We start from the raw sequence: 16,450 nt of genomic DNA, 5'->3' as shown, positions 1-16,450 counted from the left end.
CAGACAGACAGACACACAGGCTCATTTCCTGACAATGAAATATGCGTGATCTATTCAGTAGTGCTATTTCCTGCTTTAGTAATTTGAAGACAAAACAGATTGCTTCAATAATAGATTCCAGCTGCACCCAACAATCTGTTAATCATTTAAAGATATGATCTTTTTTTTCCTTGTAAAATTGGATATCATCAAAGCATTTAGTGACCACTTACTACTCACTGCCTACTTTGTATTGATCTTGTATCTATAAAAAAGTATCTATAAAAAATATTATTTAGATTTGTTTAGTTTTTTAGCCATATTCGCAATCTCAGTAAAATAAAGTTTACATTTGATTCAGAATGTGTATATGCAAATCTCGCTATCAAAGAAAGAATCAAAAGTGTCTGAGTAATAGCATTTACAGAGATGAATTTTCAAAATGATTTCTCAGAACTACTGCATATTGCATGGGAAGTGCCTGCCTATTGAATTGTCCCATGGGATTTTCCATGCTAGGATTGTTTTGTACACTCACTGCTGTACATTAGTGTAAGTTGTCTTTAACAGCTTATTAATGTGCAAACCTTTTTGTTAGCCACGCTAACAGCATGGCTGTATCTATGAATATCTGGACTGCAGTGTCGGACAGCTAGTCCACCACCTTGGTCCAGACTGAAATATCTCAAGAATGATTGGATGGATTGTCTGTCATTTTAGCATACATTCATGGTCCCCAGAGGATAAAGCCCAATTACTTTGTGATTTCCCGACTTTTTCTCTAGCGCCACCAGCAAATGTTCACTTAACCGGTGACTGGTACAAACATTCATGTTCACCCTTAGGAGGAATTGTAATAACTTTGTTGACCTGACTTTTTATTTAGCCCCATTATCATGGTGTCATATTATGAAATGTAAACCTTCTGATGAAACTACACTTTGCGTAGCCTTTTATTTACTCCAAACCAGTTGATTGAAACACTCCTAATACGCATTTCTTTTTTGCAACATTTCAAAAGTTTGCTTAGAATTTGCTTGGCAATTGAATGAAAACATGAGTTGTATAGTGTATATAATAAAATAGCGCTTTCATTACATCTGTGAAGTTGTTTTGGTCTATAGAGTAGGCTGGAATGGGATTTGTGAGGACTTTAATAAACCAATGAATAGTGCCAGCCTGAAGCGTGTCAAAAAAGACATTCAGGCTTTTATGTTTTACGAGTCCTGTGTGAAGAGTGATGCTTTTAGTCTGAACGATCTAAAAATGATGGACAGCTGCTGTAAAAATAGCTGTGAAGCAGTTTGTGGAGGCACAAATCATCGTCAAGGTCTTTTTCTTCTGGATTCTTTAACTTCTTTGATATGTGATTCGCCTTGTCCTGAAACTTTTGTTTCACTCTCTCTGCTCTTTGCCTCTATTTGGGCTATTCACCTTCATATGATGGGGTCAACTTCAAAATGCATTGCTTGGAAATTTATTTGATTGATTGCTGACGACAGCAATCAAGTAGTGCATTATGCATTATATGTCTGAGATATTAAGTTATTGCAGTCACTCTTGTGGATATGATCCATTCCCGTGTTAATTTGAGAAAGCAATAACAGCAGTGTCCATCAGAAACACAATCTCGCATAGCTCTGGCTCAGTTCCTTGATTGCAATGCAGAGAGCTCAAACTTGGAAGGCAATAGCCAAAGATAACAACACTTAATCTCCAAACATATCTGCTTGTTTCCAAAGTGAGGAAGCAGGTCTTTTTTAGCAGTTCTATTAGATTAGACAGCCTCAATCAAATGAACAGAGGCAGCCAAAGGAGACCAGGGCTGCAACACAGGGAGGAAGCAGACTCGCCTTCTCTGTTCAGTGTTGTGGATTCGGTTTGACATCACAGCATGATTGGAAATTGAACATGTGGTGTATTTGCATGCACAAGACACTCACTGAAGAGCAACAACTCCCTGGGTTGTAGATTTGTTTTCATTATTCACATCCTGAAACTAATATAGACTGCCTTACTGTCATAATCAGTCAGTAGAGATGGTTTGAATCTTGCCACTGACAGATGTTTGATGGCCAACGGCTTCAGTTTTGCTGCCCCGCTGATTTTCCATCAGTACCAATCAAGTAATTAGAAACAAGTTTACCCTAAACACATGTAAATAGTTGGAGTTTAGGTTTTAACAGTCGGATCAAGTAAAGTTCTAATGACTTAATCTTACATTTTTATTTAGAAATTAGGGCGTCACTCCTATTTAACACAGCATTTGTTTCCAGGCATGTAGTCTTTTCAGATGCAGAAAGGCACCTGTAATAGTTTTTTTTTACTGTGGCATTTCATTAATGTCAAGTGTTCCCTTCTGTGTATTCGGTGCATGTACTTTATCCATTTCACATATATTAGAATTAAAGGTTGGTTAGTCTAATAAAGTCAGACTGTGGGTCTGTGATTGGGTGAATTGACTTGTATGTTTCCAAAAGCAGGTCACAAGTTTTATTAAAAACAAATCTTTGGAAAAGTAATTCAGCCTGCTTGGCTCCAGCTTGTGCGCGAACACAAGCTATAGGAATAGATCGTAATTCTTTTTCCCTGCCCTTAAAAATGTTGAGCCCCTAACAACAACCAATGACAGTCTGAACTATTTCTGCGCAGCAGGTGTCTGTGATTAAAAATTCTCCTGCCTGAAAACCCTTCGTATGTGTCTTATTGGCATTGGTATATAGGTTGTAAAGTTTGGTATAAAGACCTTCAAAACTTCAGAAAAAAACCTGAATAACAGTGACACAAAGGCATTACTTTGTCTGTGCCAAGCTGCAAGTTTTTAGGTGGAGAAATGTACAGAAACAATAAACGTTTTTGATTTGTTCAGCCAATTAGCAGAGGAGAACCTCTGCTGTGTAAAGCATTGGGAAAGTGTCATTTTATTCCAATGCCTTTATATAGACCAAATTGTTATACAGGTCTGCTTATTGTTGAGAAAGGGCTTTTATGTGGATTTTATGTTTTTCATGTGTCACAGATACTGCTAGTTTTTATATGCCTCTTCTTGGAGTGCAACACTTTGTCAGACATCAATATGTAATGTGTCTCAAATAATGAAGAAAGAGCCATAGGTGAAAAATATGGTTTAGTTTCACAGGAAGGTAAAAATCAGAGTCACTATTTTGTTTTAATAAGCATCATAAAAAAACAGTACACATGGTTTTCCAAACAAAATGTATTGTGTATGTCACAATTGTGGTGTGAATTGAAAGAGATCTTTCTCCTCACCCTCCAGTCTGTCTTTTTCCACTTACCAACAGGATTTTGCAGTTGAAGAACTTCCATCAACACAAAAGATCCAGCATGTGGAATTGGTTGATGTGGAGGAACAAGGCCAACCCCAGAGGTCTTACGAGCAACAGGAAAAGAATGTGCATGAGAAGGCGAGGCTACAGCATACGCTGAACATGGCAGGCCGCGTCCGCGTGAAGATATATGAACCATGTCCGAGATGGAGGAAATTTGGTCTCTTGTCTCCATATGGGTATGTGGTGATTCCTTACCTAAGATGTGACCTGAAATATATTCAAGCCACCATGTACTGTGCATAGTGGGAATCCCTCTTATTGGGGCGATGAGCTTTACATGATAGTGATGCCAAGCCTTCGTCCTCAGTGAGTCTGCCAGCTGTCAAACATAAAGATATGGTTATATGGGTTATACATTTTAGGGCAAGTGAAAATATTCCTTAATACACAATGATCTAAGTTAATGGATACATTCAGAGTGTGGAAACTTTTTCTGCCCAATTACAGACAGAAATGTTAGGGGAAAAAAATCCCCCAAAACTTTGTCACATATGGTCTTTGATTGATAAATAGATCTAGCAAGAGCTGAGCTGTTGCAGCTGTACCTTGTGATAACTATACCCATTTGAAGAAAGAGAGAAACTGGCTCAAGATAAAAGTATCTCAATTGTTAAAAAAAAATGCCAGCTGAACCCCCTTGTCTTGAATTGTTAAATAATGATTATGTCAGAAAAATAATCATTTTCAAAATAGAAGCAGGCATAATGACTCTTATTCCACATCATTATAGTAAAGCTGAGGAAAACAAACCCAGTGAGAGCTCTGGAGAGCAGAAGTCTGGTGAAATACAGAAGAGCAAGCTTGGATCAGGAGCCAAGAGCAAGATGAAGGCAGAATTCTCTGTGTCCTCTTTCCCCGGACGCCTTTCCTCCCAGAAAATGTAAGTGTCCCGAATCAGTTCTCCTTTGTCAGAATCCTTTTACATAGGACTATTTCTTTTTCTGAAAAGGGAGTGAGTCTGTTCAAGATTTAGGAACTGATAGGAGCTAAATGCTGAGTAAAATTTGTAGTGGAAAGTGTAACCTGCAAATATTAGCCACTGTACTGAAGTTTTTTCTTTCCCTTTGGCTGTAACAGACAAAATATTCTCCAGCTGCTCTCATTAGGTTGGCCTGTGGCTTTCTAAACATAAAACCATTTTCATATTCTCACAGATGTAAATATTGCGTCTGATACACAGCATGTTACTAGTTAAGTGACATTCCAATATTGAGTGTAAAAATTTTCATAATTTACATTTGACAATATTCATAATTTCTATTTTTTTCCCCTCATCTTTTTGAACAGTCACAATGAAATAATTCACCAAACTGCTTTTAAAAAGTGTCACCATTAGTGCAACCTTTCCTTAATGCTTCAGAATTGTCTTTCTATTACTATTTGTATTCTATTTACCTTAAATGTAAAAGTACTTTAGATTAACAAGCTGAGCTGGGACTTTGACACATATGGTATTGTGTTTAGCCCTCATTAGGCAGCTCCCCCTCGGCTGGGCAGTAACAGTCCGTCCGTCTGTCTCACACATGCACTGTACGTCCTGGCTGTCTTCCTAATGAGGTGACCCGCATGTGCTAAAGGCGTCACAGGCAGCACACTGACGTACGGAAGTAAACATGGAGGTCACTGTGCACTATCCTTTAATGAGACGTTCAGGGTGACAAAGACGTGAAGTCGAAAAGTAAACAAGTCAAGTACTGGAACTTGTACTTTTCTGTACAACTGCTAACTGCTGTAGACAAGCATAATAAAACAAAATCAATCAATCAGAGAGAGAAAGAGAGAGAGAGATTAATACCTATCTACAAGTCATACAGAACTATGACTCATTATAATTATTGCAGTGTGTATAATTAAATGACATGATTGAACAGCAGCAATTATAGTAACAGTAAAGATATGACTAAATAATAATTCAATCAAAAGAGACTTCATTTAAGAGCGAAAACAAGTTAAAGTACTCATATTATGCACATTTTCAGGTTCATAATTGTATTTAGAGGTTGTACCAGAATAGGTATACGGGGTTTCATTTTCAAAAACACCATATATTTGTTGTAATGCACATTGCTGCAGCTCCTCTTTTCACCCTGTGTGTTGAGCCCTCTGTTTTAGCTATAGAGGGAGGCATCTCCCTTCTGTTCCGTTATTTTTGGGAGTTGCACATGGGCAGTAAGTACTGCTAGCTTGTCCGTTGCAGAGCATGACGGAGTGTCATGCTAGTGTCAGCAGCATGACAGCAGCACTAGGCGAGAAATATAACATTTTACAAAGTGACGCACCTTCATCATGGAAGTGAATACTGGACAACAATAGTTTGTGAAGAGTGTTTATTGTTGGAGATGGTAAGTCCCTTTGGGGTGGACCTTGGGCTTTTGTACTTTGTAAACCTTTGAAGTGCACAAAAAAGATATATAACACAATAATAGAAAAAAGAAAGAGCCAAAAAGCATAACATAAGCACTTTAAAGGAACATGGTGCATAATAGGTTGATATGTTAGAGTCCTGGCGATTAGACTCTATCGCAATGTTAAATTGTAAGAAGCATAGAGGCCGTGGATATATAGTAATATCCACCTGACGGAGTTGAGACACTGGTGGAGGTAATGAAGGGATGAAGGAAGCCTGAAGATCTGAATGGATGTGATGTGAAGCGGGGCTTCTGATGGAGGAACCCTGGGCACTGGAAATGATGGGAACTGGAGGTTAATGGGAGGAGGGTCACATTGATTTTCCCATGGCAACTGACAGCAGCAAAGAGTAGACAGATTTAAAGTTTGAATGCACCAACACGATAGCTCACAGAGATTGTGGCAAAATCTGGTTGGTTTTTCTGAAACAGTAACAACCCTCATTCAGCTGATGACAATGCAGCATATTAGCTTGGGAGAGAAATGTGAAGCATAGTAGGCTTTCTGAATGAACTTAGGCTGAGCTTCATAAGTAGAAGCAGTGGGCATCGAGCAGGACCACAGCAGCAGCTGCAGTCACAGACCAGGTGCCACCATAGTCCCAGGAAATCTTCAAGGCAAGAAAACAAGAACTCCAGGGAAGAAGCAAAGTTAATAATGTGCATTCAAAACCCCATATTATGCTCATTTTTAGGGTCATAATTGTATTTTGAACTTGTATCAGAATAGGTTTACATGGTCTCATATTCTAAAAACACCATATTTTTGTTGAACTGCACATTAGTGCAGATCCTGTTTTCACCCTGTGTGTTTGGGTCTCTGTTTTAGCTACGGAGTGAGACATCTAACTTTTTTTAGTTACAGAGTGAGACATTTCACTTCTATACTATCTGTCTTGGGAGTTGTACATGCGCAGTAGGTAGGTAAGGCTCACATCCACTCGGTAACTTTTTTACAACTTTGGTCAGTCCAAAGCATGATTAGCTGGGAGACTTCTTCTAAACGAGGGGCACTTGTGGAATACCTGCAGAACAGGGACATGGAAGTAGTTCTTTTATAGATTATGGTGAACGAGTTTGTATGTGTGTGGAAGCACCAGAGACACAAAATAACACCCCAAATCCTCCCCAAAAATTGTTCTTTTTTTCATAATATTACTTTAATGGGACGTGAATGCAGAGATGAAGAGTGAGAGAGAGGAGAGAGGAGCTCAGTGTGTCAGGAAGTTGCCCAGCAGTCTAAGCCTATAGCAGCACAACTAAGGACTGGTCCAATGCAAACCTAAGTATAACCTTTTTCAAATAGAAGCATTTTAAGCTTACTCCTTATTTTTGGAGACAGTGTCTGTCTCCCTAACCAAAACTGGGAGCTGGTTTCCCAGGAGATGAGCCTGGTAGCTGAAGGCTCTGGCTTCCTTTCTACTTTTGGAGACTCTAATAATTGGGTATCATCTACAAAACAGTTTATGGAATGTTTCTCTGATAATATTGCCTTTCCCCTGGCTTTCCCCTGCTACCACGAATAACTTCCTTCCAGTGTACAAGCCAGTATCTGCTCATGTTGGGACACCCTTGTCTCAAATCATTAAATTATGATTATGCTAGGAAAATAACCTTTTTTTTTCTTCTTTTTTTTAAATAAATGCAGGCATAATGACTCTTATTTCACATCATTATAGTAAAGCTGAGGAAAAGAAAGCCAGTAAGAGCTCTGGAGAGCAGAAGTCTGGTGAAATACAGAAGAGCAAGCTGGGATCAGAAGCCAAGAGCAAGATGAAGGCAGAATTCTCTGTCTCCTCTTTACCTGGACGCCTTTCTTCCCTGAAAATGTAAGTGTCCCTAATTATTTCTCCTTTGTCAGAATCATTCTATCTAGGACTATTTCTTTTTCTGAAAAGGGAGTGAGTCTATACAAGATTTAGGAACTGATAAGAGCTAAATGCTTGTCAGAATCTATAAGGACTCAAGTTCTCTAGTAACGTTCTTTGGTGCTCATCAGTTAGTGTAAAGAACTTGCAATAAATAGCCCAGGGTGCATTCATTCAGTCACAGTCATGACTGCACACCTCACAGGACAGTGTGGCAGCTTTGTGAAGATTCTGTGTTTATCATTTTGCGTCCTGGAAAATACTCCCTCATATAGACTGGCTCCTGTTGATAATAAGCGCCCCTTTAAATGCTATTTGTATGTACATGGGAACTGTCCCTTAGGGGCCCCGTTTGAACTTGTACCAGATTTCATTGCTCCATAGTGCCCAATTTTCATATTTATCGAAAAACTTTAAAAAGCCATCTGCATTTCTGTTAGCATCGGTAGCGTGTATGATGATGACGACTCCAGTTCCCCCGTGGGATTATTCCAATCTTTATTTTCCTGCTGCTTAGATTCTGAGGAAGTTCAAACTTGACACTTGACACATTTCAAAATCCTTAATGGGTCTCCTTGTGTGGGATGACCATGCTGTTTTTCAATTTAAAACACAGGAAAAAGAGATTTTATGATCTTCTATTCCATCCCTTTGTCTGGCTATGGATTGTCTAGTTGTTACACTATCCCACACCTTTGTAGATTGTTATCTGGGGTTTGAGGCACAGGGTTATATCTGTTCTTTTTTTGTTCAGTAAGACCCCAGCAGGCTCCATGCCAGTGGAAGCTTTCAGTGAGAGTTCATCTGAGAGTGAGGAGGAGGAGGAGCAGCCGGAGCGCTGTCCAGAGAGTAACACAGACCTGCCTGAATACTGGCAGATCCACAAACTGGTCAAGTACCTCAAGGTATGGGAATGTTACCTTGCACACCACTGTTTCCTTCCTCTCATGAATTTCAACACAAAATAGCGATTGTACAGAGAGCTGTACTATTGCAGGCTAAAGTAGGCCACAACTGACAGGAAACAATAAAAGTCCATTCTCTTTTCCTGTCATCTGTTCATGAATGTTGAGGCTGTTCTGAGTCAGTATTCAAACTTCAAAAATCTGGAATGGAAAATGATGTTAAGTCATGGAGGTGCAGGAGAATTTAAGATAGCCAGTGTCATGAGAGGTAACTTTCCAATCAAATAATCCCACTGTCTGTTTTGCCTCAGTTATACTATATCAAGAGGATGTCAGATTAAATAAAATGTATACTGTATATTTTAAGCGGCGCTTCGTGGGAAGATGCTTATTGAAGTTGTTGCCTCCGCTTGTGGATTCTGGTTCCTGACACAGGCCTGTTTGGTTGCACGTGTGAGCCAAGGCACAGGCTAAAAAGCTGGCACTGTTTGCCCACACCACAGAAGCATAAAAAGTAAGCGCGCCTGTGATAGGTCTGACAGGTCATATGGTGAATATTATCGTGTCAAAACATGGAAGGAAAAGAGGACAGAAACTCCAATGACCCAGACTGGCTGAGAATACCTCCGACCACTTGACTTCAGAAATTACGCTACCTCCCTCAGCGGTCCCTTTTATCTATTTATCTGGACAGTATCATTCAAACAGATTATATTAAAACAGACTGCGTTTTCTCTATTTTGACAGTTTTTTTTTTTTTGAATGTTGCAAACCTGTCCCCGATTATTTAACTGTAAAAATACCTCAAATGCTGCTTCAAAGTTATATCAATGTGTAATGATAGTCTACATTACATATTTTCTATAGAGTATGGGATTTCTTGATATTACAAACAGATTTGTGTTCTGTGGCTTTAATGTGAAACACTGGCTAAAACAAAACCAAAACATTACTGATCATTACTGATCTCTGATCATGCACTTGTACCCTCACACACGCACATGGGCATGTACATGTACACACAGATATTTGATATTTGCGATACTTGAATTGAGATAGAAGAATATATTCTGACATAGGAGGACACCTGCAATTCAGTGTGCAGCCCACAGACGGAGCATGATGTGTCCACCCCGGCAGTCTATAAATCTCACGCACCAGACCAGCAAGCCACGGCCAGTTCAACCAAGGCAAGGGTTGCCTTTGTGGTGGAACAAAACAATTTGACAAGAGAATTGTTATGAAGTTGAGATTGCGCGCAGCAGTACAACAGACTTTTGCTCTGTGTGCTCTGCTTCTCGTCACTGAGGCGCATGCAGCTGCTGACTCCTTCAGTGACACGCAAGTGCGCGCTCCAAGCCACTTTCAGTTAATCTTCTCACCCCTGCACCACTTGTGCAATAAGAAAATACTCTTTTAATGTCTGTATCTATTCAGTTACATGTTTGCATACAAAACACACACAACCTTATCACAGCTGAATATATGATAACCCTTCCTTTTACAGTCCCCTAATTACCAAGTATTTACTTTTATATTAGTATTGTTTACTTCCTAAGAAAATAGGCATCTAATCTAGAAATATCTTCTCAATTACCCAGCAATAAAATGTACCAATTTAGTTATCCAGGGTTTATTTCGTAACAGCTTTGCCCACATTTTATTGTGTACTTTATATGAATTTAGATAGTACTTTCCAATTAATTATTTAGTTTTATAAAGTTATTCACGGCTATAATGTGATGATGATGTAAAGCAGAGAAGGCAGCAGGCGAGAGAGACCTTCACAAGGCTTTATTAACAAAAAACAAAGTCCACAAAAAACACAGGATCCAATGAGCCACACAAAGTCCCAAAATCCAAAAACAATCCCAAAAAGGCCCAGGGGGGAAAGCAAAGCAAAAGCATGGAACAACGGCAGGGAAAAACACATGGAGAAAAATAGGTACATGTACGGGAACAACACGTAGAAAACTCCTGACAGGACGATGAACAGCATGGCACCAAGGAACAAAAATGGTCTGACAAAAGACAAAGGGAATACAGAGGTTAAATACATCAGGTGAATCACATTAGGGCGGGGCAGGACAATCAGACAGGCGAGAAGGAAAACTAGAGACAAGACAAGACAGAGACCAACCTTCAAAATAAAACAGGCAACCGAACATACAGATACTCACAGGGGAATACAAGACAGACTACCAAACAAGACCGGGGAGGAAACTAAGTCAAAAACACGAGAAGACGAGACAGGATCCAAAAAACCAAAGAAGAAGAAAAAGAAACCATAGCAAACCAAAAACATATATAACCTTTCTTTGATTTAAAATATAAGGAAGTCTTGTTTGTTTCCAGGCTATTGCCAGGATATTACCATAACTTGCAATAGATTACTCCCTTTGTTTGTGCAGTCTAGGTTCCCAAAAAAAAATTGAAAAACATAAACGGAACGTAAATATATTCTCATAAACTCATTAAACAAGTTGAAACTGGACTGTAAAAGGAAGTCTATTTTTTTTCCAGTTTATTACCAGGATATTACCACTTAACTTGTAATAGATTCCTCAGTAGCACTTTCCATTACTTTTCTGGACGTTTCTGTATAATATTCTGTATAATAATAAACATAATCTTGCAAAATGCAAAATGCACTTTGTTTCATAGAAATTTTAGATTAAACAAGCCAGTGTGTGCTAACGTATGCTAGCTACAGTGGATATCCAATGAAAGCCGCAGACAAAATTGCGTAAATCGCTGTGAGCTGTAAACTCACCACTTCAAAATAGCAAACAGTTGTAATAATTATACCTTCTCATCTTTTTAATTACATTCAATTAAAAAGACATCTTACACACAGTAACAGTTGTTAGTTAAAGTTAAACCAAGTTAAACTGCTGCCAATAAATTCAATTGTATTTATAGTATCAATTTATAACAAGAGTTATCGCAAGACACTTTACAGATAGACTAGGTCTAGACCACACTCTATAATTAACAAGGACCCAACAATTCTAGTAATTCCCCCAAGAGCAAGCATTTAGTGTGCCAGTGGCGAAGAAAACTCCCTTTTAGGAAGAAACCTTGGAGAGACCTAGGCTCTTGGTAGGCGGTGTCTGGCGGGCCGGTTGGGGGTTTGATGAATAGTGGCAATAACCGTCACAATAAAAGATAATGGAACAGTGATTAGAAATAGTAGTTGTGGCATAGCAGGGCACTGCAGGGCGTTACAGGGCACAGCAGAGCACAGCAGGGTGTAACAGGGCATAGCAGGGCGAGCATCAGGACCACGGCAACAGCTGCAACTAGGGCTGCACAATATGAGGAAAATGTCTAATTGCGATTATTCTGACTGATATTGCGATAGTATTTACAATGTTGGAGGGAATGATCTTTTTTGTAGAATTATTCTCATTTTCATTAAAAATTATTAACATTGAAAGAAATTAAAATGATTATAGTGTACATTTTTGCGAGGATCTGTAATAACTGTAAGATTTTTTTCTTTAGTCTGTAGGATAGGATCTGTAGGCCGGTACGTCTCTGCAGCACCACAATACTTCATTCAGAAGGGTTTGACACACATTTTGCCATTACCAAATATTGCGCCCCCTGCGTCCATATTGCGATTTTGACACAATTGCAATTAATTGTGTAGCCCTAGCTTCAACCATGATGTCGGTGCCTTCCTAATCCAAGGAAACATGCTGGGCAAAAATAAAAAACATAAGGACTCCGGTGAAAAACTCCCCAGAGCTAGCTTAGTAACAAGCATTTCTGGGACATGGAGGCACACAAATGAAAAGAGAGAAGAGAGAGGAGAGAGGAGCTCAGCGTGTCAAAAGAAGTCCCCTGGCAGTCTAAAACTATAACGGCATAATTAAGAAACACAGGTTAAAAAAAGGAGGAGCCTGGTCGGGTTAGAACTCTCCCCAACCGGATTGGGCTGTACTGGCCTGCCTCTCTCTACTTTGATAATATTATTGATTATAAGGTAAATGAATCTGACGATTATGAAGAGAAGCAGAAAAGAGAACGGGTGCCGTGTCTGTAGCTATACACCCTCCCACGTCGGTCTAGGCAAACGCTGCAACTCCTCACCCCCTAACTATAAGCTTTATAAAGAGGAGAGTTTTAAATATGGTGACAGTGCCTCCTGAACCCATAAATGAAGACAAAGTCGTTGTACAATTGATCATATACCGTCACACTTTCTCAATAACATGCTGGTTAAAACTGTAATAAAGACAATACAACAATTAGGCCGCCAATAAGTCTTTTTTTTATGACCAATACTTATAAGTATTAGAACCACTGCATTACAAACACTGTTAAACACTGCACTGTTCAAGTAAAATGAATTTGTAGTGCAGCCTGAAGCCAGACGTAGGCTATCAATCAAACAACAAAATAAAGTCACTTTCAGGAGGAATACAAAAATAAAAACTTAAAGTAAACAGAGCAAGTGCAAAAAGTATTTGTTTTTTTAACAGTGGTAGGTCAAATAAGGAATAAGCTCTTGTTTAAAATCCAAGCTCTTCTCCCTTTATTCTTACAGTAAAAAAGTGCAATTACCATATTACTTTAGACATGACGCGGCATAGCAAATTGTTTGTGTGGATGCAATTATGTAATTGATGACGTTGACTACGTTGATGAATTGTCCCAGCCCTAGACTACATGCTAGTGACTATAAAGTAGCCATGTGCAATATATCTACACATTTTAACCAAAATCCTTTTTTGCTTCAGCATGGCTGTTTTGCCTTGAAAACAGCTTAAAGAAAAGTTGAAGATGTACGTACGAGATAGATTCTCCTACGTAGGAGATACTATTTGTGGCCAGAACCTAACTTTAAATTTATGCAGGTTAAACAAAGGTTTTGGCCTACGATGACCGGAAACATTTTTTTTTTCACCTTGCCTTCCAGGGTTTACGTAGCTAGTTCACAGTGCAACCAAGTAAATCTTTCATAGAAAACACTGCTGTAAATTCAACTCTCGGTAGATATTTTTAGCTTAGCAAAACAGAACATAATGGAAGGAAATTCCCACTCTGAAAGCAGGCTTTAACTAGTTCCATAAAGGAAAAAAAGAAGATGTAAATGATATGAAAGACGCAAATTCAGATTAAAAAAAAAACCTCACTGGTTTGTATATTTTGTACTTTTCAGCGGGATTGTGGCGTGAGCTTTAGGTTTGTGTGAGCGTTCCTGCTTCAACAAGATGCAGCACTGCAGTAACCAACATGCCCCAGCTTTTTATCTGTCTGGAAACCACACAGCACAGTTATTTATGGGGTTTGTCCAGTAGTCATTTTATAATATCATTACCATCAGACGCTGAAACTTACCATGAGCCAAGTTAAATATCTGTTTTATTTTAGGAGATCTTTTTTTCCCCCTTTCCCTTGCACTATAGACAGCCGTTTGTACTCTAGGAAGTTTAACACTTTCATAAAGCGATACATTGGATGTTCTGTTTTGTGTTTTAATGTTATTTATGTAGAAATATTTGCCCAGGGTTTCGATGTGTTTGTTTTTATACTTGTATGACTGGAGGTCTGTACCTGAAAAATTTACATGGTTACATGTTCTCTCACAAAATCCAGCATGCAGATTTCAGTCTGTGTCTAGCAAGCATGGGTATACTTGTGTGTATTTGTGTGGTGTATGTATGTCTGCAACACAGTGACATGGAAAATGAGTATTAACATAATTCACCATCCTGTCTGTAATGCATCAGTGCCACATTATAAGCAAACATGTTTATTGTATACCATACTTAAGCGTATATTTTTTTATAGGCTGTATTCTTTAAATGATAGGCCTTTTGTATAGACTGGAAACAAGACAAGCAAACTAACAACTTTGCTAATAGTACTGAATAACTTCACATGGTAAGTTAAGCAACTAAGCCACAAAATGTCATGTGAGTATTTTGTCTTAGTTTAAATTATTAAAATATTCTCCTGCTGCCATCAATTAGGTTGGCTTGTGGCTTTCTAAACATCAACAATTTTCATATTCTCACAAATGTAATTATTGTGTTGGATATGCAGTATGTTACTAGTCAACTAATAAACATTACAATATTGTAAAAAATCTTCAAAATTTCCATTTTAGAATATTCATAATTTCTTTCTTTTACCGCACAGATGCTTTTTCTCATCTTTTCTAATCAGTCACACTGAAATCATTCACCTGACTGCTTTTAAAAAGTACTTCTATTGCTGCAACCTTTTCTCATTGTTTTTGTTTCTATTACTTTAAGTTTACTTTAAATGTCTGTAGATTAACAAACTGAGCGAGGACACACATGGTATTATGTTCAGCCCTCATTAAGGTTGCCCCCCCTCTGCTGGACAGTAACAGTACTACTGCCCTGGGCTTCTCTCATGAGAACCATTCTACTAATTGCTACACTAAAATGTATCCTGTCTCCATTGTACAAGAGCCAGTATTAGCTCATTTTCTCAACAGAAGTGAATTTGTAGCTAATTATATTCTAAGTAGTTAAGCCTTTTTGCTGCTTGTTTTAATAACTGCAACAATCAAAACATTTAGTTTTATAACCAGTAATGCATTTACAACATCTGGAGAATTTACAAGAATAATTGCATAACTTCATTCTCATGAGTTAAGCAACTTTTCAATTAAAGACCCGACTAGACATTTGCTCAGCATGCACTGCACTCATTTCATGACATAAAGACCTATTAAGTGATCAAGTTTTATGTTATAGGAGATACTATGTCAAATATGGAGTTAGAAACAAGCAGTAATCATTAATTATATCCCTGCATTACCTTTCCCATAATAGAGCAGGAGATTGGGTTTGTTCTTGTCATTAGTAGCCTTCCCTCTAAGTCTGCTGTAGACTGCAGAGAAGTATAAAACCTCATGCATCTTCTATGAGTCAAACTCTGCCAAGACCCGCTACTTCTCTCTTACTGCACTAAGTTCTATGAAGCGCTGACAGTGGCTTGAGTCTACCTGTCACCAGTCCAGCATTGCAGACACACAATCTCATGTATCTTAGTACTTCTACTCAATATGCATGTTTACCACTGCTGGCATACAGTCCAAGCCACTCATGCACAACATATCTACAACAAAACGTTAAGAAATTGAGAAAAGGGCCTGATATCAACAACAACAAAGTATCATTGACAGCCCTATTCACCTCATTCCTGCTCCCACATGCTTAGTGCTGTGATTTATAGTGGCTCATGCAGGCCAGTCTGTGTCTGCAGAATCCAGTCTGCTGCTCCAGAGTAACCACACAAGAATAAGACCTCCATTCAGTAGTGTGAAGGCATCAGCTATTTAGTAGTTCAGAAGGAGACACCTGCAGTAAAGGAAGAGAAAAATGCGTAAAGCATCTTTAAGTGGCTGATAATGAGTTCACCTCATGAATGGAATGGGATCCCTCATACCGCTTAATCTCTTCTAAATCAATTTTTAATTATGTAAGCCTATAAGACAAGGCAATAAGCATTTAAAGTAGTATTGGTATTGACTGTCGTTGTAATAATTATTAATATTTAGGGATAATTTTGACAATATGTCATTACTGTAGATATGGATTTTCTGTCACTTGTTATTGTTTTGCATTATGAGTCTTACTTTAAGTTTATTTGCACATTTAAAAATATACAAGCAAAGATAATAAATAATATACAGTGCATGGACAGGCAGAAAACCCACTAGGCTTATTTTAAGATTCCACCTAAATAATGTTAAAGTTAGAGAAATACATAGTTCGATCTAAATTAGTATTGGATTGATTGCCATTCAATTTTGTGCAGACATGCGTATACTTTGGTGATCCCCTAACTTTTTCTCTTGCCCCACTATGAGGTTGACATTTGTATTCCAGAATGAAATACCTTATTTTACAACTACTGGATGGAATGCTGCAAAATGTGCTCTAGAAGATAAA

The 16,450-nt window shown here is 38.4% G+C and overlaps 1 protein-coding gene across 2 annotated transcripts in view; it reads left to right on the top strand.

Moving 5' to 3' along the window:
• odad2 (outer dynein arm docking complex subunit 2) overlaps positions 1-16,450 on the top strand; it is a 55,936-nt gene that overhangs the window by 8,604 nt on the left and 30,882 nt on the right. For both annotated transcript variants that reach the window (XM_032503573.1, XM_032503574.1), the window contains exons 8-11: positions 3,282-3,505; positions 4,060-4,209; positions 7,417-7,566; positions 8,360-8,510. In XM_032503573.1, the coding sequence (XP_032359464.1) occupies positions 3,282-3,505; positions 4,060-4,209; positions 7,417-7,566; positions 8,360-8,510 (675 nt within the window). The remainder of the gene's footprint in view (positions 1-3,281; positions 3,506-4,059; positions 4,210-7,416; positions 7,567-8,359; positions 8,511-16,450) is intronic.

Source organism: Etheostoma spectabile, chromosome 22 (genome assembly GCF_008692095.1).
Source record: "Etheostoma spectabile isolate EspeVRDwgs_2016 chromosome 22, UIUC_Espe_1.0, whole genome shotgun sequence".
Lineage (NCBI taxonomy): Eukaryota > Metazoa > Chordata > Actinopteri > Perciformes > Percidae > Etheostoma > Etheostoma spectabile.
Note: the sequence above shows the minus strand (reverse complement) of the source record. Positions and strands in the feature narration are given on the sequence as shown.